The 25043-nt window shown below is 44.8% G+C and overlaps 1 protein-coding gene across 3 annotated transcripts in view; it reads left to right on the top strand.

Moving 5' to 3' along the window:
• Positions 1–25043, top strand: part of STK24 (serine/threonine kinase 24) — a 102902-nt gene that overhangs the window by 39373 nt on the left and 38486 nt on the right. The window contains exons 1-2 of one of the 3 annotated variants that reach the window (XM_019756909.2): positions 3504–3639; positions 5202–5432. In XM_019756909.2, the coding sequence (XP_019612468.2) occupies positions 3535–3639; positions 5202–5432 (336 nt within the window). In that variant the 5' untranslated portion in view covers positions 3504–3534. Of the gene's footprint in view, positions 1–3503; positions 3640–5201; positions 5433–16029; positions 16082–17436; positions 17574–25043 lie in introns of those variants that run through there. The other 2 variants (XM_074329443.1, XM_019756910.2) reach the window with 2 other exon arrangements.

Below are 25043 nucleotides of genomic sequence, written 5' to 3'. Positions count from 1 at the left end.
AAACTTCTGTGAAACCGTTGATTCCAGATTCTCCTGGTGACACTTTCCCGGGCTTTTGGCTCTTCCCATGATCCCCGAGCCCAGTGGTTTTCCTGGGCTTGTCTGGGAAGGGGCTTAGCATTCCAGAGGCCAGACTTCTGCCCCATGTGTTGATCGGGGGGTGCATTTTCTACCTATTTTGGTCAGTTTTTAAGGTTCCTTACCTTGATATGATTAAATATAACGAATTCCTTGCTTTTCCTAAATCTTGTAATTAAAAACAAACAAGACAAGGTGTAAGTCTGTAGGAAGGCCTAGAATTTAGCTGACTAAGGTTTAAAGAGAGAGGGCCTGGTGTTGTCATGATGAGCGATGAAAAAGACAAAATAAAGCCACCAGAAGTAGGGAAACCAAGTGAGGGTCCCCCAAATGGGAAGTGGGCTGTTTCTTGACATAGATGTAAAGGTTTTGAGGGAACTGGAGAAGGGACATCAGTTAGGAGTGCCTCTATTGCAGACATTGCACTTTGCACTAGCTGTGTCAGGTGCCGTGACGGGTAGGTGCGAGATCCCCAGTGCGAGTTGCAATTATTAATCTAGAGAGATTGTGGGGACAGAGCCCCAGAAAGTAGTTTACAGGCTCTCGGCCTCACGTGGGAGGGTGCTGGCTCAGGTGGTGGATGGCCATCGGCTGTGGCTGGTTGGCCGTCGGCTGTGGCCAGTTAGCCGATTGGCCGCTAGTATAACTGCTGCAGCTACTGAGGAGAGCCGAGGCTTGCCGAGGAGAGCCAAGGAGAGCAGAAGAGAGTAGAGGAACAGAGTCAAGGAGAGTGGAGGAGAGTTGTCGGTTGGTTGGCGGAGGAGCGGACAGCAGGTCGCGCGTCCAGTGGGCCCAGCCTCCAGTGAGACTATAGTGGTATGACTCCCCTACCTATGGCTCCATGGGTGTTCCTTTTTGGCCTCACCATATCCTGCGTTCTTGTGTGGGGAGCTGGAGCAGAGACCCCGCAGGCTGCCCCGCCTGAAAAATGGCGCAGCGAGCAGGGTCTCCCGCATGACAGAGATATTGTTATTTGTTATTATTTCTCTGTCCCCTCAATCCTTCCCTCAGGGGAGGAAACAAAGACATGGATGTTGAGTAGCTTATGGGGTCACATGGTTGAGTGAGCGTGTACATGAAATTCCTACCTGCATCACGAGAAGCGGTTCTTCCTTTTTGCCTTAGTTAGAATGATGGTCTCTTAGCTCAGATGGGGGAAGGGGAAGTTGCGCTGGGCATCTAATTGCTCTTGTTGGGCGAGGAGCCTGGGACCTGAGGCCTGGGACATTTATGAGCTGGCAGCACCCACCTTCTCTCCCGTCCCCAGCCCCATTGCTGTAGGAGAGGGGAATGTTGGGGCAGGGGCCCGACGATCTCTTGCTTCATAGCAAGTTGAGCCACCGAGTACTCTGACTCCTGCCTGGAGCCCGCTGTGACTTCAGCAGCCAGGCCCTCCTGCCTTCAGGCTGTGGGGTGGGTGGGGTGAGAGGCCAGGAGGCCTTTCTAATCTGGAATGATGACGGGTGCTTAGTTAAGCATAAACCTTTCTGAAAAGGAAACTCTCAAGATGGTTGGCAGAGTGGCACCTTTCCTACCAAGGAAATCTACTTTCCTCAGAGAACAGATTCTGGCAGCAGAATCTTGAAGTTCCTTTTTTAAATAGGTCATCATTGGCATTGATTTTGTTAATGGCCACGGGGCTACATTGCATGGTAATGAGCTTATGCAAGAATTGCCAGGAGTCAAGGAACCCTGCTTGCTTAGTGCCCTGCTGTCACCATGTTAGCAGACGTCTCCATTCTTGCCAGGGACAGTTTTTAGCCCAGTTTACAGCTGCTAACAGTGACAAAAAGCAGGGGGGAATTGGACACACCACAGTTGAGCAGATGCGAGACAGAGCAACTGCTACTAGCTTTACAGGTGCAGACTGCAGAAAAAGGGCTTTGGGGGAAGCTAGTCAAGCAGTAGTGAAAACGACTGTTTCTAAGCTGTCTCAGACCAGGCGGAAGGAAAATCAGGCAACTTATTCTCCTGTCCAGAGGATAGACCATCTATTGCACCATCCCAGCCCCCCAGAAATGGACACTTTGCTCCTGTGGTGATCAGTGATGGCTCTTGAATCTGTTATGTATTGATGTGAAACAATCACCCCAGAACTTCGCGGCCTAAAACGATAATGATTTAGTATTTCTCATGAATCCTCAGATTGACTGGGGGGGATTCTGCAGGTTTCGCTTGGGCTCACTCATGTACGTGTGGTCAGCTGGGGAGTTGCCAGCCCGGCTCTGTAGGGCCAGCGAGGATGCTGGGCATCTCTCTCTGTCTCTGCTGTAGGCCTGGGTGTGGGGCTGCTGCATGGGTCCCCGGCCAGCAGCGTCTCTGTCACCCGGCACTCTGCTTCCTGGGCCCCTCACCAGGTCACTGCATCAGCAAGTCCAGGCAGGCTGTTCTGTCAAGCCCTCCAGGCGATTCTGATGCTCCGAAGACTTGAGAACCCCTGTTCCTGAGTGTTAAAGCTCTCAGCACCTCTTCCTCACCCTGGTTACCTACTACCAACCCCTCCTTCCAGGGTCTCCGTCGCTCGGAATTAGGATATTCTTTGTAGTGTCTGCCCTGGATCCTGTGTGTGTCAATATAAGGCTGGGGTTTTCTTACTGCTCGGGGGACATTTACTGACCCGCAGCCATTGTGCCCTCCAGAAACATTGGTATAGAGGCAAGTAAGATATGGCCCCTGAACGCCCTCGGCTGACAGCCTGGCAGAGGGGGTAGTGTGCTGGGGGGTCGGCCCGGTCAGCAGGGAAGTGATGAATTCAGTTCATACGCGTAGAGCTTGTGATGTCCTGGTAGCAAGAGATATCTAACGAGTAATTGATTCTAGGAGTTAAAACTCAAAAGGCAGGGCTGGAGCCAGCAATTTGGAAGTCTCCGTATACACAATAATTCAAAATCAGTTTTCCTCAAAGGTGGTTATTCATCAGAATCAATTGGGATCTTTTAAAAATGTGGGTTATACACTCCCTACCCCCCGTGTCAGTGAGAGTGTTCGGGATCTCTGAGTGTCGCAGGGGATTCTGAGCAGCCAGGTTTGGGAGACATGGTCCCAAACCATGAAACTCTCTGACAGTCCTGGGGAGGAGTAGAGAAAGAATAGGAGGCCAGTTCTGGAACCTTGTGGGGACGGCATGTGATTATGGGCCGATACAGGTAGAGTCTGGGCGTGGAGACTTCTGGAACGAGGGGGACTGAAAGATATGTGGAGAGCAGGGTTGTAGTGGTCACGGGGCCAGAGACCTACGAGGGGAGGACGTTCAGGAGGACAGTCAGATGTGCTGCACCACATCCTGGGGTGGCCGAGCAGGAGCCAGACTGCTGTGGTGACCGGAGGGGGCGGGGCGCCGGGCAGGTCTGGGTGACTCAGGCAGCTGAGGAGCAGAGACAGGAGGGAGGGCGACCAGCGATGCAGGAAACCTGAGCTGCTGCCCAGCAGGCCGGGGTACCTGCAATAGGGCCATTGATGGAGCCGCGTCCTGGAGGAGAGAGGATGGATTCAAAAGCCCAGGTCTTAGGAGTGGTCTTGAAAAAAAGGAAGGCGACTCTCACTCGTCTTGGAGGGAAGGAGGTAAGAGGAAAGGTATGAAAACAGGAGAGTTTGTAGCTGCTGAGAGTGGACATGGTTTCTCCTGTGTCTCTTCTTTCTGGTATCCACAGAGTGAATTTCTCACTTAGTTTTTGCTGATGGGGTGGGTGGGTTTTGCGAGCTCGTGCACATGCCGTGTCAAAACGGTGCCTCTTTGCCGTCAGTGAGTGAGGCCGCCCGTGACTGTTGTTTATGCGGCCTTGGAACTGCCGCGCCCCAAGACCTCTCCATTAGAAATGGGCTGGCTGGGTTTTTGCAGTTCTCTCATAAGCGCTGCGTGCGACTCCGTGTGTTTCACCTTGGAAAGCAAGTTAGTGGTTAGTGCCTGGGTAGCCCGCAAAGCTCATTTAACTCACAGTGCTGCTGAAATTGCCATAATTTTGTGCCTGTGACCCCCTTACGTTTACCCATCTATGGGTTCTTCCTCTTCCTGCTGTTGTTTTTCCTTTTCAATCCTTCTCCTTCCCTTCTTTTACTCCTTTTTCCATATTTTCGTTTCTTTGGAGGGGTAATAGACTTTGAGGGTTGACCTGGCAAACTCTTGGTTGGGTAATGTTCTGAGGGAAGGTGTGTCTGCCTGTAGGGCTGGTGGCTCCCGGTCCTGTCTGATTGTGGGCTTGTGGGCTGGTGCCATTGCATTTGGGGCTGGGCGGGTTCTCGTGGTGTGAGGTGCAGCACCCCAGCTCTTCTGGCTGAATGTCGGTATTGCCCCTCAGTTGGTGGCACGCCCCCCACTCCCCCATTTCCGGATACCCCTGGGGTGGCAGGTTGCTGCCGGGAGAGAACTCAGCTGTTCTGGCATCGCTCCTGTTGGGGAGCTGTTAGGACGGTTGTTGGGTCCCTACAGCTGGACTCCTTGGAAATGTGCACTGTGTGTGTCTATTCACTGACCAGTCGGTGGCTAAGAGCTCTTAGAAGCTATTTCAAGGGCATGATGTTGACATGACAAATGAAAACAGGTTACTCTTTGTTTCCTGGGATCTGGTTAAAATATTTAGGCCAGGTCAGTAGCTCTAAGTGAAGATACTACGTAGTGCTGTATTGGTTGGACTTTAAAACATGGCCTGTTATGAAGCAATTGAATCATGGTATAAATGTTTTCTTCCTGTTACGTGATACACCTAGTTAGTCTGTTTTAGTTATACCAACCTGAATTTAGAAAGATTAGGGGGGACGTTGCGGAGAAAAGTAGAATTTTTGCTTAGACAGGAGTGTTTATTCAATAAATCCATGTATCATATTCAAATAAGTGTTTTGATTTTTATTTACTTTGTACAAATGCTGTAGCCTTTCCCAGTTTTTATAATCTGCATAAGTGTTCGTTTGCACACTTGCTGTGTTTCATTGTCTACTGCACACCTGCAGGTGAGACTTAGAAACCTTTAAGTCCTGAACGTGAAGAACCGTGGCCACAACCAGCCTGATCTTTAAATGAGGATGACAGATCGGTTGTTGAAAGACGGGCCCATCCGTTATAAATACAAGGAAAAGGCAATCCCAGGATTGTGAGTTATTGAAGTTGCCCTTTTCTTTCTCTCCTGCAGAACCTAAAAGCAGATCCAGAAGAGCTTTTTACAAAACTGGAGAAAATTGGCAAGGGCTCTTTTGGCGAGGTGTTCAAAGGCATTGACAATCGGACTCAGAAAGTGGTTGCCATAAAAATCATTGATCTGGAAGAAGCTGAAGATGAGATAGAGGACATTCAACAAGAAATCACAGTGCTGAGTCAGTGTGACAGTCCATACGTAACCAAATACTATGGATCTTATCTGAAGGTAAGGCTTAAAAATAAAAATGCCGTTTTCCATGATGGAGCGCTTGAGCGAGACGCGAGCACGGTATGTGAAGGACTTCAGTAAATAGCACAGAAGGTTTTCAAAGGAAGGAGAAATGGTGCGACCTTTGTAGTCAAAAGATCCGGGCTTTGATAGTTTTATCATCTTAAATGTCACCTATAGAAATATATTTTTGGTAGACGTGTTTGATGTTGAAATGGCCTTTCCAACAAGAAAGAGTATTTCTGAGTGGGACTTTGTCATCAAAAACACATTTCTTAAGTTATAATGATAACAGTTAATCACCTAATTTTAGCATGGTTTATGATATGAACTCATGCCAACCTAAGAATATTATTAGTCTTTTGATATTTTGGTTATCAGATGTGATTTAATTTAATTCTGTTTTTTAAAAACTGCTGCTGAGAGTTGGTAATGTTGATTAGTGAGCAGGTTATCTACATTTGACTTGCAAGAATTCTAGGTCAGTAAATAGTAAATAAAATAGTGGTTATAGTGCAACACTACACATTGTCTTTGATCTTCACCCAGTTCTTGAAATGGGAAAGAATAGTATTAAAACTGGCTTTCCAGTCGTGAGGCTATAGGGTAAAACTGGCGTACCGCTAAGCGAGATTAAGACTGTCCCTTGTCAAGTTCCTTGACAGATGCCTGTTTTACTGTACTTAGCAGTATCTTTCAAAATGGGGGGGTTGAACATTTTAAGACTTGGTGAAAAAAATTCTCAAAAAATCCTTGTGGAAACTAAAACTTCAGAGGTAGAAGCAACTATTTCCTGAGGGAGGCAGCAGTAAGTCCATATAATGTAAGACCAGGCCTCCTCCCGTCCTGTATTTAAATTCTCCATGTTGCTGCTTGCAACCTACTCGTGAACAAAAGGGTAGTGCAGGCTTTCATTTTGTGAAAATGTGGTAATTAAGGTATAAGTGCAAGGATGGAAATTTTGAGAACCATTGATTCACTAAAATGAATCTTTAAAGGAAATCAAAATTGAGTGGTAATCCTTTTTTCTTGGGGGGGGGGGGGTGTATAACCTAAAGGATATCATAGGTCAAATGCAGCATTTTGAATTGGAGAGAATAAGTTTTGGAGTCAGGTGTCCTGGCCTTGAATCTTGCTTAACTTGGTGTGTGTGGCCTTCAAGTGTTTTTTTTTTTTAATAACTTCGCTGCTTCCCCATTTGTAAAATGGCAGGTTATGGACTAGAACTCAATTTTGCAAAGATTAATGGGATTGTGTGAAAGTGCCTGGCATGTCGTAGGTGCTTAACGAGTGTTAATTTCCTTCCTTAATTGATTGAATTTATTCATACCTCATCTCTGAAATTACCTTGCAATGCAGGACGCATCCAGCTGAGGTCAAAGCAAGGAGGAGGAAGTTGGCCAACAATAACAATGCATGTTGCTGTGGGGGTGCCTCCAGTTTGAGTCTTGACAGGGTGAAAAGGGAAGTACTGTATGTTTTATCATTGCCATGATCTAAGAGAACACATGGGACTTCCATACAGGAAAGCAAAGGTCTTCTTGATGTTAAATTTCTATTGAGAAAAAACAAACGCCTGGAGAAACTCAACTTGAACTCTGTCTACTGCATCACTTAATATCCTTTGAGAAATGACTTCAACAATAGCTTTTAGTAGTTTCAGAGTTGGGTTTCACTTGGTACGCTAGTGTTCTGTTTTAGCATGAATTATGGTACCTTTGGCAAAGGAAGTGTGGAGGATCCTCGAATTGTTGGTGATTTATGTCAGCTAATATTTAACTATGGAAATTGAGAATCAGTGGGTCGAAGTATCTTCTTCAGCCCCAGCTACTCAGCAGAATGTTTTACTGCATACCAGCCTAGATTGCTTTATTGTGGCCAAACATGGTGGTACCTTGACTGTACGTATTTAGAGGTTCCATCTTGTATGTCCTGTTCTTGCCTGAGCCACTAATTCTAGAATGTACATTCCAGATCAACCTAACCTTGAGCTAGAGTTGCCCCATGAATGTATTTAGTTAACATAATGTCAGCTACTAGAATAATCCCCTAAATTTATAATGGCTCAAATACAATAGAAGTTTATTTCTTGCTCACTGGTAGCCCTGATTTGTGGGCTCTTTTCCTGCAAACAGTGACCGAGGAGCCCAAGTTCCTTCTGTCTTGTTGTTCTTTCTTCCATCTTCCACACGTGGCTGTGCTCATCTGCTTTAAGTCATCGTGGGACAGAGAAAATGGGGGCCCCTGTGGGAAGTTTTCATGTGCTCAGGCCTAGACACGTCGCCCTGGCCAGAAGTCAGTCACACGGCCACACCTAACTCAGCAGCGGCTGGGAAGTGTCCTCTGATCATGGGCTTAGTGCTCAGCTCCCCACTCCTTTCCAAAGCCACTGACGTAAAGGAAGTGAAATAGCTCATGGACTGATTTTTCTCTAGTGACTGTCTTCAGGTAGAAGTTTTGACAGTTCTGTCTACAGCGCCTTACATATTTTACTAGGCACATTGTCCTTTAGAAAACATAACTGCCTCAAGAATGCCAGAAATAATACCACAGTTGTGAAAAGTTGCCCTTAATTTCCTAAACCACGTAAAAGATGATTCTAATTTGACTAAAAACGTAATGACTTGCTCTTAAACTATATTAACTATTGTAAGTTGGGCAGGACAAGAGCCAGACCTGTGATTCTGTCTGTCCGTTCCCGTATAACTGAGTTTCGTGATCGTCCTTGGCCCAGAGGAAGACCCTCGGTAATGAGCCAGAGGCTGTCCTTCCATCTGATAGGCTCCTGAATTTTAAATTTTAAATTAGTACAGTACTAACTGTCAAGTAAGATACAAGTTAAACTAACATGTAAGACAAATGGGTCTTTGACATGAAGTTGAAAATAATTGTGGTTTATGTTGCCTTTGTAAAAACTCCTGGTAGTGCTCAGTTAGAGGTGATATTCTTAGTTCTTTAACTGGTGACCGGGGAGAGGGTGGCCTTTGGATTTCACCGTGTGCTAAGGGACTTTTACAAAGAAGATAGGGCAAAGAGGAATTAGCAGAAAATGGTTTCTTCATCACTGGGTTAGCCTTCGAAGGTCATATGATTATGTTTTGGTTTCAGTCATCTAGTCTAGCAAAAGTTTAAAAACAGTAGGTAAGTGGTCTAAATGTGTTGAATGTTACTGCAGATCAGGAGAGTGGCATTGATTTTGACTTTGTAGCTTTGATCATAGCACAGATTTGCTTTGTAGCATGTATTTCCCCCAAAGATTAAAAACAAAAACCATGACAACAATTTAGGGAAGAGAAGGAATAATAAAACAGTGAAAATGTGTTTGTTTTGATGAATCTGAGGCCTGGAAAGGTCTTGAAGATGATCACATACCATAGGAGAACTTCATTTGTTGTACTTTGTTTACTTTTTGGGAAATGAAGCCAGCTAGAATATTTAATTAACCAGAAGCCTCTGTGTCCCAACCATTGTACCCCTGGAGTTTTCTACCACAGAATACCACCCACAAGACCATAATGAAACTATGTGTTTAGGGAGGGGGTTGGGTAGTGGGCAGGAGGATAGAACTTTTTCATTTTTCAGTCTGGCAGTGAAGACATAATACGATCATAACGAAGGAAAGTATGGTGTGACACATTCTAAGTCTGTTTCCTTTTTATGCAGCATTTATAAGTGCTGCCTATTCTCTTCAGCAATTCAAATCCCTTAAGTTTGCTCTGTGCAGATTGCAAGACTATTAAAATCTCCACTTTGAGATTCATTTAGAGTTAAAGCGAGGATTTTAGTCATCCTCGTGTAAGTGCTTACCTATCTGGGTGTTCTTCAGGCTGCTGACTTCCTCAAGGATAAAAATGCAGATAAATAAATTTACAGGGTTACTAATAAAGATTGAGATACACAAGTAAAGTACCTGACGTGTGTAGCCAATTTTTAGTAAATGATAGATTATTTTTTTAATAAGAGAAAAGTTATCTGTGCCGAATGACTTAAAATTCATGAGTCTTAAAAACAGATGATTAGCATGCTAAAAATTAGGATTATCATCTTACAGTAAATTTTGTGCTCTCAAACATCAAGCCAGTTTAACCCAAGCCAATCTGGTGCAAGGCAAAAACACCCAAAATAAAAACGGTGTGTTTACCAAACGTTTACTGGTCTTAGTTGTTTTTGTTGTATCAATATTAAGGAAACATGTCCATGAGTTTGTAGTTGTCTGATAATGGACTCAGATCCCCGACTTCAGAGTAAAGTTTTCTTCAGTTTCTAAAAAATTTTTAGGGTGGTTTTACCCATTGGATTCACTAGAAAACTGTTACGGGAAAGTCCCTTGATGAGTTTAAAAAAATTAAGTGCTCTCTGTATGTACACGTTATTTTGGTAAGGGGTTGATTGTGTTATACCTGTTACAGATGTATGTACTTCGGAGTAATTTTTTTATTTTTAAAGGTTTTACTGGCGAAGGGGAACAGGATTTTATTGGGAGAACAGTGTGTACTTCCGGGACTTTTCCAAGTCAAGTTGTCTTTTCAATCTTAGTTGTGGAGGGCGCAGCTCAGCTCCCGGTCCATTTGCCGTTGTTAGTTGCAGGAGGCGCAGCCCACCATCCCTTGCGGGAGTCGAACCAGCAACCTTGTGGGTGAGAGCCTGCGCTCCAACCAACTGAGCCATCCGGGAGCTCAGCGGGAGCTCATTGACTTCATTCTAGTCGCGGAGGGTGCAGCTCACTGGCCCATATGGGAATAGAACCGGCAGCCCCGTTGCCCAGAGCTCGCTTTCTAACCAACTGAAAGTAATTTTTTAAAGTTGTATTTTTTGACTTCTGATTTGTCTTTTCTTTCTTTCCCAAAGGGAAAATAGTAGTTCCTGATGAAAAAGAAAAACGTATCGTTTCCCCGTTAGGAAAAGAAGGACAAATACTATAAATGGTTGGCATCTTTGTGAAGGAGGCTTCTGGGTAGCTTACTGCCCACCCATGGTCTCCGTTTACACTTCTTATCCCAGTGTGATTATTAGTAGCTGCCCCCCTGGGGTGTCAGAGGCATCCAAGTTTGGACAATAGAATACAATCAGCTTGTTATGCTTTATCTCCAGAACAAAACAAAACAAAACTACAGCCTCTCTCTTGCCCATATTGTTTTATAATTTCATGATATTTTTCTCTTTTATCAGAGAAGAAATATTAATATAGCTGCATGATATTAAACATATCTGTCAGGACATCTGAATTTTATCTTCACTCACACTTTTTTGCCGACTGCCCCATGACAAATCCTGCTCTTAAATTTACCTCTGGTTTCAGACATAGTTATGAATATAGATAGATTGTTAGTTTTGGGCAACATTTGAGTTTAGATATCGGCCTGGTATGTATACCCTTCTGTGCCTCAAGAGTTCTTATCAAAGCACAGGTTCTTTCTCATTCATGTTTTTCCTACTCCTGAAGACAGAGTCTGGCACGCTCTCCTTCATATGGAGAAACTAGGATACTGTGGTATAGCACCTGTGGAGAGACGACTCCATCTCAGCTGGAGTCAACAAGACAAATGGAAAGGGCCAGAGAAGGAAGTCGGGGTTCTCCCATACGGAGAAGTTTGGTGCAGCTGGAGGCACTTCTGTGGTTGTAACAGAGAAGAGCATGAGACACTGGGGCTGAGCCCCTTAAATGGAGTACTTGTACCTCTCCGTACCTCTTGCTGACTGCCCTGTATGTACCCTCTTGCAGTAAAGGTACACGTGGGGCACGTCTGCAGATATTTTACTTGTCATTAGTGGGGTGGGGGCAGTGCGCCTGGAATGTAGTGGGTGGAGACCGGGGGTGTTCCCACACCCGGCAGTGCCCAGACACCCCACACTCAGCGCCATGCAGCCCAACTGTCCACGGTGCCGCTGTGAGAAAATGCTGCCCTGTGGAACCAACAGTGGTCTTTGTCTCAGAATATAGGTGTGAGTACCAGTGTTTCTAAGGCTGGCGTTTGGCACGCGTGGGCTAGAACCCACTTGGGACAGAGTCTCCTCTCAGAGTCCACGGTTATGCCCATGTGATTATTGTGACCAGACCGAGTGTGAGCTTTGTGGGTGGGCATCATGAGCAGGTTGTGTCCACACTCGGGACAGTGAGTTTACACCGTCCAGCCTTGTGTGCTAGGCTCGGAAACTAGGAAACCTCAGACAGCATTCTAGGCATCTAGAACGGTATCTGAAAGCTGCTTTTCTGGGTGGCGGTTCTGATCTAAGGCAGGGCACAGAGCTGGATTCCTCAGAGCGCTATGGGCTGAGTAGCTGGTTCACAGCATGTATGGTTTCCCTAGTTAGTGACTAGGGCCCTTTCTAGACTAGTGGTCGTTATAAACAGTGCTGGTCTGCTTTCCTGGGGGTGTGGATCACCGGGATGAGAGCGAGCACTCGCCCACTGGGGTGTCTTAATGGGAATTGTGATCCTTTCTTGGACACCGAGGGCGTACGGCAGAGCTAACATTCTCCGAGACGTCGTTCAGTGTCTGGGGCAACGCTGTACAGCTGGCGGCCCTCCTCCTGCTGACGTTTTGCATGTTTTCTAGCACACGGATGATGACCACGGTCAGAAGTAACTAAACTGCCTGCTTTTTACTTTTGACCATGGTCATCAGTGTTAACTAATGAAAAAGCAAGTGAGATGCTGATATCTTGCCTTTTTCTTGTCTTGCTTTGTTTTGGAGGTTGTTTTTAAACATGATGTGGCATTCTCAGGGCCAAAGCAGGGATCTTCCCACGGTAGCCTCTGAGCTTTGGGGTAACTGTCTAGCCAATCAAATAACCTATTTTATGCTGTTAAATCAGGTGTTGGTCATTTTCTTACTGTGTTTCTTTCCCTCTTTTCCTTTTATGGACGTTAGACAAGGAGAGTTGAGCTTGTTTTCATATTTTTTAGTTTGTGGCACCATCGTCATTGATCTGTGTAATAAATACCCGTGTCTGTTTTGATCCATTTTATTTCATCCTTCACCCTCACTGCCTGTCTCTTTTGTACCACAGGTTTGGTGAGTTAGGGTCTGTGAGTCCTCAGTAGATAAAACGTCCCGTGTTCTGTGTATGAGTTCATTTCTCCCTGCCACATACTGATTTTTAAAACTTTGAACATAGTAAAATTAACTTTTGGGTGTACAGTTCTGTGCATTTTAACACATGTATAGATGCTTATAACCACCACCACATGTAGGATAGAGAACGATCCCAGTGTCCCAAAGAACTCCCAGCCTATCCCCCACTTCAGCCCTTGGCAGCCATTGACCTGTTTTCTGCCTCTGTATTTTTGCCTTTCCCAGAGTGTCATATAAGTGGAATCACACGCCTTTTGTACTTGGCTTCCTTCAGTTCGCATAACACACTTGGGATTCATCCATGTTTGTGCGAGTATCAATTATTTGTTCCTTTTTATTGTTGAGTGCTATGCCATTGTATGGATGTACCATGTTGACCTATGAAAGGGCAATTGGGTTTTTCCCCAGATTTTGGCAGTTATGAATAATAAACATTCATGTACAGTTTTTATATGAACATAAGCTTTTATTTCTCTAGGATAAATTCCTGGAAGTAGGATTGCTGGGTCATATGGTAAGTTTTAATTTCTCTTGGGTATATATGCCTAGGACTGGAATTATTGGGTCATATGGTAACTGTGTTTGACCTTTTGTGGAGCTTTCGGATTGTTTTCTGAAGCACGTGCACCGTTTTCCATGCCCACCAGCAGTGAGTTGAGAGTTCCAATTTCTCCACATCCTCATTATATTTGTTATCTTTTTGATTATAGCTGTCCTTAGTGGGTGTGAAGTGGTATCTCATTGTAGTTTGGGTTTGCATTTCTTTCATGGCTAATGATGTTGAACATGCATGGTCTGTCTACTTTCTTGCTAACATTGATACAAAACTTTCCAATTTTTCCCACTCTTTTTTAAAAGAGCAAACATTTATTCAACTTTTAAACAAGCAAAAAGAATGGTTCACCCATTTCTTCCACCCCCCCACTACTTGCCTCTTGCAACCACCAATTTTTTTTTGCATCTGTGAGCTTTTTTTTTTTTTTTTTAAGATTCCACATAGATCATATGGTATTTATCTTTCTCTGTCTGACTTATTTCACTTATTATCATAATCCCCCTGAGGTCATTAATGTTGTTGTGCAGTTGGCAAAAATTCATTCCTTTTTTTAGGGCTGAATAATATTTGTGTGTGTGTGTGTATATCATAATTGCTTTATCCGTGTGTGTGTGTGTGTGTGTGTGTATCATAATTGCTTTGTCCATTTATCCATCAGTGGACACTGAGGTTGTTTCCATACCTTGGCTATTGTGAATAATGCTGCAGTGAACATGGGGATGCATATATCTTTTCAAATTAGTGTTTGTATTTTCTTTGAATAAATACACAGAAGTGGAATTGGTGGATCATCTGGTAGTTCTATTTTTAATTTTTTGAGGAACTTCCATACCATTTCCCATAGTTGTTTACACCTTACATTCCCACCAACAGTGCACAGGGGTTCCCTTTTCTCCACAGCCTCGTTGACGTTTACTTGTTGTCTTTTTGATAATAGCCATTCTGATGGGTGGAGGTGGTATCTCATTGTGGTGTGGATTTGCATTTCCCTGGTGGTTGTGTTGTTGGGCATGTTTTCATGTGTCTCTTGGCCATTTATATGTCTTCTTTGGAAAAAATGTCTATTCAGATCTTTTGCCCATTTTTCATCGAATTGTTTGCTTTTTTGCTGTTTTGAATTCTTAAATCTTTTGGATATTACCCCTTATCAGATATATGATTTGCAATAATTTTCTGCTATTCCATAGATTGCCTTTTTATTTTGTGGATGGTTTTCTTTGCTGTACATCATTTTTTCCCACTCTCATAGGTATAATATAGAATTTATTACACGTTTTTGCATTTCTATTATTAATGGTAAGTTTGAACATCTCATATATTCTTAGTCCTTGAAGTTTTCTATTCTGAATTGTTTGTTCATATCTTTGGTGAAGTTTTCCATTGGATTTCCTGTTTCTTTAGTGTTTCATATATCTATTAACTTACTGATTTTTTAAAAATCAGTTTTAGATATCACAAGTACCTTCTCTGACTCTGTTGTACTTCTTTTAACTTCAAGGTGTCCTTTGATGAAAGAAATCCTTAATTTTAATGTAGATAAGTCCATCACTTTTTCATCTTTTGATTGCTGCTTTTGGGATCCCGTGTAAGGAATCCACTAGTTTCCTGAGGGATGATTGGTCACCTGCAGAAGTGGGACCTGAGGTCTCACCTGGGGAGCTTACAGACCCCTGAGGTGTGACCCTACCTTGAAATTCTTTGTTTTGGGCTGTGGCCTAGACAATGGAGGGGGTGGGTAGGTTTAAAAGTTCCCTAGGTGGTTCTAATGTGAGGTCAAGGTTGAAAATAAAATCTCTGATCTGTAGAATCATCTTGAGAGAAAGGGCATCATCAGAGACCAGCACACAGAAGGTAATTACTGCTACGGATGCTGTTAGTGTTAGAGAGAAAATACCATCTCAGGTTTAAACCACAAGGGCGTGCATCTCCTTACACAGCAAAAATTCCAGAAGAAGGGCACCGTCTGGTGTAGTACAGCTGGTGGTCAGCAGTGTCATCAAGAATCCAGCTTCCTTCTTTCTTTATAGGCTTTACCTGTGGGCAGATAAAAGGCTCCCCCCCCGAAAGCATTTGCTTCTTCAGGCACAGAAAACCTTTCTTAGAAGCCTGCCCAGACCACTTCCCCTCATGTTTCATTCAGCAGAATTGGGTCACAGGCTGATGACGGAGTCAGTCCCTGGCCAGTGGGATGGAACCACCTCGTTGGCTCCCACCAAACAGGATTTACGTCTGGAGCTGGGAGAAAGGTGGGCATCCCTAGGGTCACAAAGTCAGGGGAGAGAGAAAGGGGCAGGTGTTGGGTGAGTGGATCAACCAGCAGCGCGTCTGAGAAGGAGTTTTGGTGGTTGCTGCCCTTGGTGTGTCCATTTTCGGAGTGTGTGTTCTATGCCACACCACTGTCCTGGGGAATCTGGCACCTGCATACGTGTGTGCACTCCTCTTGAGTGTGAAGCTTGAACACATTCTCCAGACAGTGGACCTGCAGGCTCTTAGCTCAAGGTCACCGTTTCACACTTGGCCTTGAGTCTGAGGCCGTTCGGCAACATCTGCAAAAGAACATTGTCCTAGTGTTGAATTTGTATTGACCTCTACCTTATTTCAAGGAGAAGTTCTTGCCCAGCATGTATATATATCCAGTCTTCAATGCATGGATGATGTTCACCTCTGTAGCTCGTATGTGTTGGATGAATGGATTTGGGTTTGAATTTGTTCCAGTATCTATGGGCCACGTCGACATGGATCCAGAAGCATAGCCAGTGCCTAAAAGTCTTTCTTGTGTTGCTGGGAAATCGGACTCCTTGGCAAATGGGCAGCGGCTTCAGCTGCCAAAGCTGGCTGTCACATGAGCCCATGCGGGGCAGCCCTTGTCCCTCTGGCTCCTTTGCTTACACTCTGTCTCTGCCAAGAATCCCATTTTGGTTTTGTGGTCCTGTAGCTTTCCTTGTCAGCACCGTCCTTCCTCGTTCCTCACCTGTGGATGGTTCTGTGGCGGCCCATAAAACAGCCTGGCAGAGGTGACATTGCTTCCAGTTACTTACTAGCAAACTTGCTTTCGGCAGAAATGAGTGCTTCCTGAAATACCTCGTGTTTGTTTGCTCTTTACCTTTGCATCCTAGAAAAGGGTCCTTTGTGGTAACATTGCTTTTTGTGTCTGACAGTTGCGACGTGTTGGGCTCTGAAGGACTGATTGATGTGGAGTTAGTTCCTGGACGTTTCAGGAGGGGCTGAAGCGGTTTAGATATTTTCATTTTGAAAACCTACCAAACCTACAGGTTTTATTGGTATGGCTGAGAGTCGTTTTGTCCCTGTTGTGATGATTCATCTTTAGAGAAGTAAATTCATTTGTAGGTGACTTTTCTCCATCCTCTTTGACTCGGTATCTAAAACATACATATTTGAATCAAACTTTTAAAACACAGAAACATCCTCCTTCATAAAACTCTTTTAAGAGTAGGTTGTTTTTTCTTCCTTCCTTTCTTTGTATCCTGGATGCACAGATAACTACACAGAGTATTCCGATTTATGATTTGCATTACCACGGTGGCAAGGATCAAATATCTTTAGGCATTTTTTTTTTTTGCCTGAAGGAAAGAGGATTGTTTTTATTTTTTTAGAAAAGAAATTGTGGGGTGATATATAATAGAACAGACACAAATATCTTTGCTAACTGCAGTTAGTTGGGAAGTCTCGATATTTTGGCATTGGGTGGCTGTTGACTCACTGCAGATTGAATTGCTAAAAGCAATTTGTATAACCTGTAAGTAGACCAAGCACTGTTCCCCTGGATTAGGTACTTAACTTAGTTTACTGAATTTTGATGATTTCTTGTTGACTTAGTGTGAGATTGGCTTTGTGATTGGTTATATGCTTTGATGGACTCTAATGACTGTTCCCTGTCATTATCACTGGAATCAGTGAGAGAGGTCAATGGCAAGGTTGATTATAGACCAGGGCTTACAGAAGCTAATCACCATTTTTCATTTGCATACAAGCTTTTTCTCTTGCTTCTAGCCAAGGCTGGTGTAAAGTGGCAGATGGATTTTGGAGCCATTATTTGTCACATATTTTAAAAGATGTGATGAGTTGGCTGGTGTTGAAATGTTTGGTAGAAAGCACTGGTTCTTTAACAGTAATGATTTATGCTTCTTCTTTGGGATGGAAATGCTATCACGTTTGCTTTCTGCACGGAGGTGTAGCATGAAGACTTCTTGCCTTTCTCTCGTCTCCTGTATGCCTAGGTAGACCTATATTTCTGGACACTTTTCTTTTTGAAAGTTGAGATCCATTCAGAGGCTTTCAGACTTGTCCCTAGAAGAAAGGGGGCATAAATATGCCAAATGCAAAACCACAATAATTTCTTTGATTGCAGGGACCTTGGGGCCAGCTTGCAGTAAGAACTTGCCTTTAGAAGATCCTTTGATTCCCATCCATGTCTCCCTCTCCTCAAAGGGCTGGCAGCCAGATGGACAGTGGGCACATGGCCCTGACATCGACGACTGCACGGAGGTAAGCCGCTCTGGCAGTGCTGCCCGGGCAGACAGGCTCCTTCCTCGTGGGTCCCGAGCCCGGCCTCCTTCTGCACCTGCGCACACCTGCTCAGAGGACCTGAGGCTTTTTCTCTTGCTTCCAGCCAAGGCGAGGGTTCTGGAACCTCGGGTACCAGGGGCTTAGAAATGAGTAGAGTGAAAGACAGCTGGGACAGCTTTCTCTTGGTCGAGGACTGGAATCCCCCTGAGGTGGTGGTCTTGAAATCATGGACAGTGGCCTGTGGCTTAGTGTCTGTCGCTCCCCACACATTGGCTTGATTCCGGCCACTATGAGCCATAGTTGCCATTTGGGGGCAAGTTGCAAAGAGTCTGTTTCCCTTCTCACTTGTATCAGGGGAGAGATTATTGATGGAGTTGCTGTAGTGGGTACCCCAGCCTGAGTCTGGTGCTAGAGTGTGCGGATTTCAGAGACCATGCTCTGAATTTTCTAGAGGTATTGCTCTAGACTTTGACCCAGAGAAAGCACCGTGGACCACAATTCTACACTTTTTCTAGAAAATGGATTGCAACCCTGGACGAACTTGATTGTTGTTGGCAGAGATCAGCTTCCTCCTGTTGTATTGCTTTATTCTTAAAGGAATAGATATATCAGAATAAAGTAGTTTGTTTTCTAGCATATTTTTGTTTTAATTGTTTTTGTCTCAATTATGAGCTTAGGTTGTAGGGTTGAAAAGGGGAGAATTTTAACTTATGTCTTTGGGAAAATCTGGGAGTGAAGTTTCATTTTTACTGTTTAACGTAAAATCTTAGAAGTTTAAGTATGGCCGCTGAAATTGAATTTAAGACAAGTGTGATCTTTCTGACTTTCTTAAAAAACCTCAGTTTCCCCTTTGACCCGAACGAGGAGAGTGAAGGAGTGTGTTTGGGTGTGGCAAGGCTTGCTGGCTGGTGCAGGTTTAAGAAGGCCGTGGTTTTCTGCACGGCTGTTCCACAGAGCGTAAGACAGCGGGCTGCCCGTGTCCGTGGTGTTTGCTGCCTGTTGGCTGTGGTTGGTTAGACTCATGGCAGTTTTAGTGACCTCACTGTAAACATTTCCCATACGACAACTTGTACACATTTCAGAAAAGGAAAAAATCTTTATTGTTAACCGTTTTTGTTTTTGCCTTTTGTTCTAACCCATTAAGATTATCTTTATGATTGTTGTCGGGATTTCCTTTCTAAGCTCATGTGCTCATGGAAGGCTCTGGCTAGTGTAAAATGTATTAGGAGGATTATCTCCTGGTTCTTCAATGTTCTTTTACTTTGCAGGTCTCTCACTATTGTGTTTACTTTCCAAGAGGTGCATTGAGCCATCTGCAGAGCCTTGCTCTTTCTTTTATGGCCTGTGTGAACAAGGCAGCTGCAGCTTTAGTGAAAGGTCGCCACACAAACAGTGAACCTCATGTGATAGCAGGAGGTTATGAACTCAAGGTAATAAGTGAATTTAATTCTAGCTTCACTTCTTGGTTTAATAAGGGACCACATTTGATGTTACTTTTTCTGGTTTTAATCAAGTTTCTGCCTCCATTTTATATTCAGGAAATTAGAACTGGTCCATCGGAGCAGCTGTCAACAAGAGTGGCGTGTTCTTAATCTCTGACTTGCTGCTTTCTTTTTTGAGCAAATAATTACCGGGTCCCTTAACCCTCTGCTGGGTGTACCACAGTGTGCAGAGAAGTGTCCATCGTTAACTTGTTTTTAAAAAGCACTCTCTTGGTAAATTGGGATTCCTTACTTGGCAGTTGGGTTTAAGACTCAATTTAAGAAACTTAACTTAAGAAAAGGTGATGGCATTTGAAGACATTGAGGTGTGACTTGAAAAGTCTAGATGTGTAATTAAAAAACCCCGAGCATCCCATTGTTCTCAGAAGTCTCTTGAGTAATGAAATTGGCCCCCACCCAACCATTGCCTGTGTGCCGAATCTCACTATTACCACAGGCACATCATTGCGCCCATGGTGGTGGAGCCTTGGATGGGGAGAAGTGGGGTGAGGCATGATGAGCAGTTGCGCAAAGGGTCTCTGATGGGTGAGCTGCTGGCGAGCTGATGGACAGCTCTGTGGGTTTGAGCTAAGGTAGCGTTTCTGGAAGAGTCTCCATTCTTGGAGATATTAGAAGATGCTACCTGGTGAAATAAATTTGGAAATGTTTGGTTTAGCAGGTTTCTGTTCCGTTAGAGCTTTTGAGACTCTCTAAGGGAGGTAAATATACAATATTTCCCAAATGTATTTCATTGTGGGACCTTCTGCTCTTTTTTCCCCCCTCTCTCATTTTTACGGTACATTTCAATTCTGTACCCAGTCTCCCCGGTGGACCTCTCTTGAAGTGGTTCTCCAGTCAGCATGCTTGGGAAGCTGAGCCTTAGGACACATCACGTGGTTAAGAGCCTAAGTCAGCAGATGCCAGGTTAGCGCTGGAGGTGCCAGCTTTCTGCTGGTCTCCTGCTATTTTGCTATCTTTTGAAAAACATTCCTTAAAATGTTAGTGTTTTAAAAACTGGATGAACTGACAAAGGACCATGAAGCATTACATAAAAGGCAACTAATGAATTAGCATTTTAATGTTTTAAACAGTTTTATTTTTCATTAAATAGTTTCTGAGTGATTCTGGAATAGTTTCTGGAATTTGAGAGAAAATAAGGTGAAAAGTACTTGGGCACGTCCTGTCCTGTTCCTTAGGAAACACAAAGTAATATTAGCACACACAAAATTGTGAGCTGAAATCTACTGTAGGTTAAAATTTTAATGAGCAGAAATCATTGGGGGATTGAGGGGGTTCTGATTAATACCACGGTACCCTAAAATCTTTTTGTCTCAATTTTTCTTGAAATCTTTCTAAAGACATTTCTAAGCCTTTGTCTGCCTCCGGTGGGTGTGGTTCACTTTTCCTTCATTTACCGACCACTTGAATGTTAATACGCCATTTTGTTGCTGCCAGAATGCAGCAGTGGGCAGGGCAGTGGTGACCCCTGACCTCAGGTCTGGGGAACACGACAGCCTTTCTCTGTCAGAACTTTTAGTGTCTCCGTTCGCCATTCTTCACCTTGGTTGGCTTGCTTTTCCTGCTTGCTTGTGGCATGCTCATCTCATCTGATCTTTTAATTGCTGCCCGACCTTCCAAATCTCAGCTCCAGGCCTGGCCCCTCCCTGGGCCACAGATCCACTTATGGAAGCATCTGCCAGACAGTCCCCTAGAATGGCCCATGGGAACCTCACAGCCAGCATGTCCAAAGCAGTGACTGGTTCTCTCTGATGAGCTGGGTCTCAGGGAGTCCAAAGTTCCCATTACGAAGGGAGTGATTAGAAGGTGCTTATTTAATCCAGGGGTAGTAACTGAAAACAGGAGCACGGAGGTGCCCTGTCCCACCCCTGAACTGGGATCGTGGCCTGGCTGTGTCTATGAATGACCCAATTTAAATTCCTGCGGGGCCAAATCTCCCTCAGTCTCTGCACTGATGAGACCTTAGAAATGTGTTCAGTGCTTTGGAAGAGTGAGCGTGTCAAGGACATAAGGCCTTTATTTGAAGCTGTTTTCAGAGGAGCCATATTGAAGGCCCTCATGAAATCAACCAATGGTCTCTAGGAGAGAGAAAATCTGGAGACAAAGATTCCAGAACATTCTTCACCACTGGCTGTTGGGGATGCCTCCGTGGCTCCTCACTTCCTGCTTCCCCGCCCCTTCCTGTCGCGTTGCTCCTGTGGTGGTGTCTTCTGCACTGTCAGGTGGGAGATCACAGGCAGGTTGACTGAAGTGAGTGGTCCCTGTCCCTTTGAAGGTGTGAGATGGGAAAGACAAGCCTTCTTCCTTGCGTTGCTGACCCTGATGCTCCCTCGCGCAGTTGGTGGCCCTTTGGTGGCTCCAGAGCCTCTTATACACCCCCCCACCCCCCCACCCCCCCGCTTGGGGGCGGGGACTGACAGCAGTCGTCCAGCCTCTGCGCAGCTCACGCCCCTTGGTCCTTCTGGCTGTTGTAATTGAGGGATGCGGATTGCGTTAGGAGAAGTCAGATGAGGCTGTTCCAGCACTTGTCCTTCTCGGGCCATGTTCTGTGTGCTGTCCTTCCATCTAGTGCCGGCTTCTCGACACTTCCCGCCGTCCACCCACCTCTTCTCTAGGGATGGGAGCCTCCTTCTCCCCTTTTATCCAAATGAGGGGCAAACCACCAGGCAGGGTGAGGGCCGAGATTTGGATGGTCTGCAGAATTTAGGGGCAAAGGCCAGCAGGAGCCTGGCATGTTTGTGGGTAGAGCTATCTTTGTGAGCTTTGCAAAAAGCACTCCCATCTATATCTCTGGAGCCCTTAATTCAATTCCTCAAAGACCGGGACACATAATTCGAGGTAAACAATGTGAGACTAGGACAGTAAGTGGTAGCCTCTAATCTGTGGAGTCCTGCGTTCTCTGGGGGCATCATCACTGTGTTTGTGGTATGGAAAGTAAAACTAGGTGGACAGAAAACATCTGGCATCTTACTTTTTGTTGATCTGGCAGGTGTGGGGAAAAGAAGTGTGCGAAAATAATTTTGTTGATGGGCCTCATGGTGCTCAAGGCGGGAGACCACAAACCAATACAGAAGACACATGGTGGCTCTGACCCTGGCAAGTGCCATCATCGGGGCAGTTGGCTGCAGCTCCTAATGGTGTGGTCAGGCAGGGTCTCAGGGAGGGGGCTTTGAGCAGAGGCTTGAAGAGGGCAGGCAGGAAGAGCGCTGGGCCAGGGAGACGTGGGGAGCAGCCTGGCAGGTAAGGAATGCTTCCACCTGGGACTCCCGCTCCCCTGGCCGGTGCCAGAGTCTGTCTCGGGGAGTTGGAGGAGTCTAGAATATGCTTGTTGCTTCTAGAAATGCTCGACCTAACATTGTTATACTCGTAGTGTATTAAAATTTGGAAGGAAGAGTGGACCGCGTGCCAGGAAATGATATGCTTTCCCCAGTTTATCATCTGTTTTGTGATTCCTTTGGGTTGTTTTCTTAGGGTTTTGGCTACTTACTTTGATTTCAGGGTTATTTCCAAATAGCTGTCCTGTTTCTATGCTTCTTATTTCTGTTTTCACTCTTTATTGGCTTTAATTAATGTATTCTCTAAAGCAAATGGGTTTTGGGCTTATGATTCCATTTAAGGATGTGAATATAATAAGAAGAGTCTCTGAAAAGAGAAGAAATTTATGCACATTTTAATAAACATGATCAGATGCACACTCCTTAAAATCTCCTTTGAGTGGTAGTTTCTCAGGTGTTTGTAAATGGAATTTTTATTTTGTGGAGGGGGAGGCACAGCTTCAAGAGCTGCCAACTGGCTGATGTGCACGCGGAGGAGACCACTGATGCTGCCAGGGCAGAGCCTGTCTTAGGAGCGGTGGTGGGTTTGGGTCTAACAGATGCTGACCCGTTTTAGTCACTGTTCCCGGTTGCACAGAGAACTGGTAGCAGTAGCCTTTGGCTTGTACCCTGTGCCCGCCGCGTGACGTGATGTTGTAGTGAGACTTCTTTTTTCCCTGAGAATTTCCTTTCTCTGAGCAATAAACAAAACCTTTATCCTTGGGACTTAAGTTGCGATCTCTTCCACTTTTGCTTGCTGATTCCAGACTTGAGTCAGGATGTCTTCGGTGCTTGCGAGCATGCGTGCAACCTTGGCTAGCAGAGTCGTCCTTTCCCTGCATGAATGGGTGCTCATCGGGGCAGTCGCTTAGCCCCGGGGCTCTTGGTTGGAATAACAGGACCCCCTTCCTCTTCCACGTGCACCCACACAGTGACAGCCGCCCTCCACGGCCTCCCCCACCATTTGCAAGTCATCTGCAGCGTTCCCCATTGGCCTGGAACAGCTGCAACTTCTGGGACAGGGAGAAGCCACATCTGTTTTCTTGGAGAGTAATTTTTAGTATGGAAGTATCTGTTCTTGTGTATCTGGGAAAAATAGAAAGGATACATGGAGCCCGTGGTATTGGACTCCAGGGTGACTGTGGGTAAAAGCAAAACCACTTATTTTGGGGGGTGCACTAAACAAATCTGCAAGGAAATCTTGCTTTGAAATCACAAGGGAATACATTGCATTTCACAATCAATCATGGGAAGAAAATTGTAGGCCCAGTGCCAAAGATGATATAAAAGATGTGTTTTGAAATGTTTCTGAGGATGGGGACTGTGGGTTCCTTTTTCTCTCCCGAACACACTGTCCTAGTGTCATTGAAAGTCCCTGAAGACATTTGGCAGCTCCATTTTGTGTTTTTCTATCCAGAAAATTGAATGAATTAAAATTTCAATTAGGCTAAATATTTTACTTCACCAGAAAGAAACTGAACTCTGTTTTCTGGCTAATGCTACCTATAATTTAAAATAAGTATTAATTGTATTTCTAGTTCTCTTTGTCTCGACATACATTCTGCATATTTAAACCTCCGTCTGGAATATCTAAACACAGCTGATGTATTTAAATAAAACAAACTAATTTTACCATATACTTTCTTTTCAAAAACTTCTACATTTCGGAGTAAATTTCTAAAAAACGGTGTGATCTATATCACAAATTACGTAATGAGGGGCTGCTTGGTATGTAATTGAAGAGAAGACTGATTCCTTTTGAGGTAAATAAACCCTCTTTTGTCCAGTAGTTCCTGCAGCACGGCGCGACTTTTAGGCATTTAGGTAAATAAAGACATCTGCTTCCAAATGTGAAAAACGGCTGCTAGAACCCAGCCCTGTTCCTGAAATCTTCCTGGCGATAACGTCGTGATCATTCCTGACTGACCACCACTTGCCAGGTGGCAGACAGAGCAATTAGCTGCCCATTTTCGAGGAGTCTGTAGTCAGGCACTGTGGCTTTTTATGTGCTGCAACAGGGTCTTCCTTCCCCGGGCAGAAAAAGAGCCAGGGTTGGCAGTAGTTCACGCCATGTTTGGATGTGGGGGCAGCTCACCAGCTTGGGTCCTGAGCCCTCTGCTGCCTGACTGCAGGGAGGGCACCCTGGGATGTGCGCGTCTGATCCAAGCGGAGCGTGACTGTTTTCAGTAGCTCACCGGTAACAAGCTTATTGTAAGTCGAGAACATGTGCATGTACCTGTCTGTTTCCTGTAAAACTGTGCAGAAAATGAAGATTTACTGAAGTGGCCAAAAGGTTGGAAGGAAGAGAAGCAGAGGGTTCGGATGACAGAAATAGTCCTCAGTACAATCAAGCACGGAAGTCTATTTAAAAGTCTCTTAACTTCCGAAGCTGTTTATCTTCAGGCTAAACTCCACGCACGGCATTAATAGTATCAATATGAATTTGCCATCCACGCATTTGAAATACAGCATTTGTTGTTTGGGAACCTACCAGTTCTGTAAATTGTTTTATAATGCTGAAGGCACCTCTTAAAAAATCTGCAAAAGGCAATGTAGTCTTCATTCTCAGCCACACTTCCTCTCTGACATGGTGCTGTCTGACGTCTTTGGGCTGGGTCTTTATCCTGTAATTATAT

Source organism: Rhinolophus sinicus, linkage group LG04, assembly GCF_036562045.2.
Source record: "Rhinolophus sinicus isolate RSC01 linkage group LG04, ASM3656204v1, whole genome shotgun sequence".
Taxonomy (NCBI): Eukaryota; Metazoa; Chordata; class Mammalia; order Chiroptera; family Rhinolophidae; genus Rhinolophus; species Rhinolophus sinicus.
The sequence above is the reverse complement of the archived record's forward strand: the minus strand, read 5'-3'. Positions and strand labels throughout refer to the sequence as shown.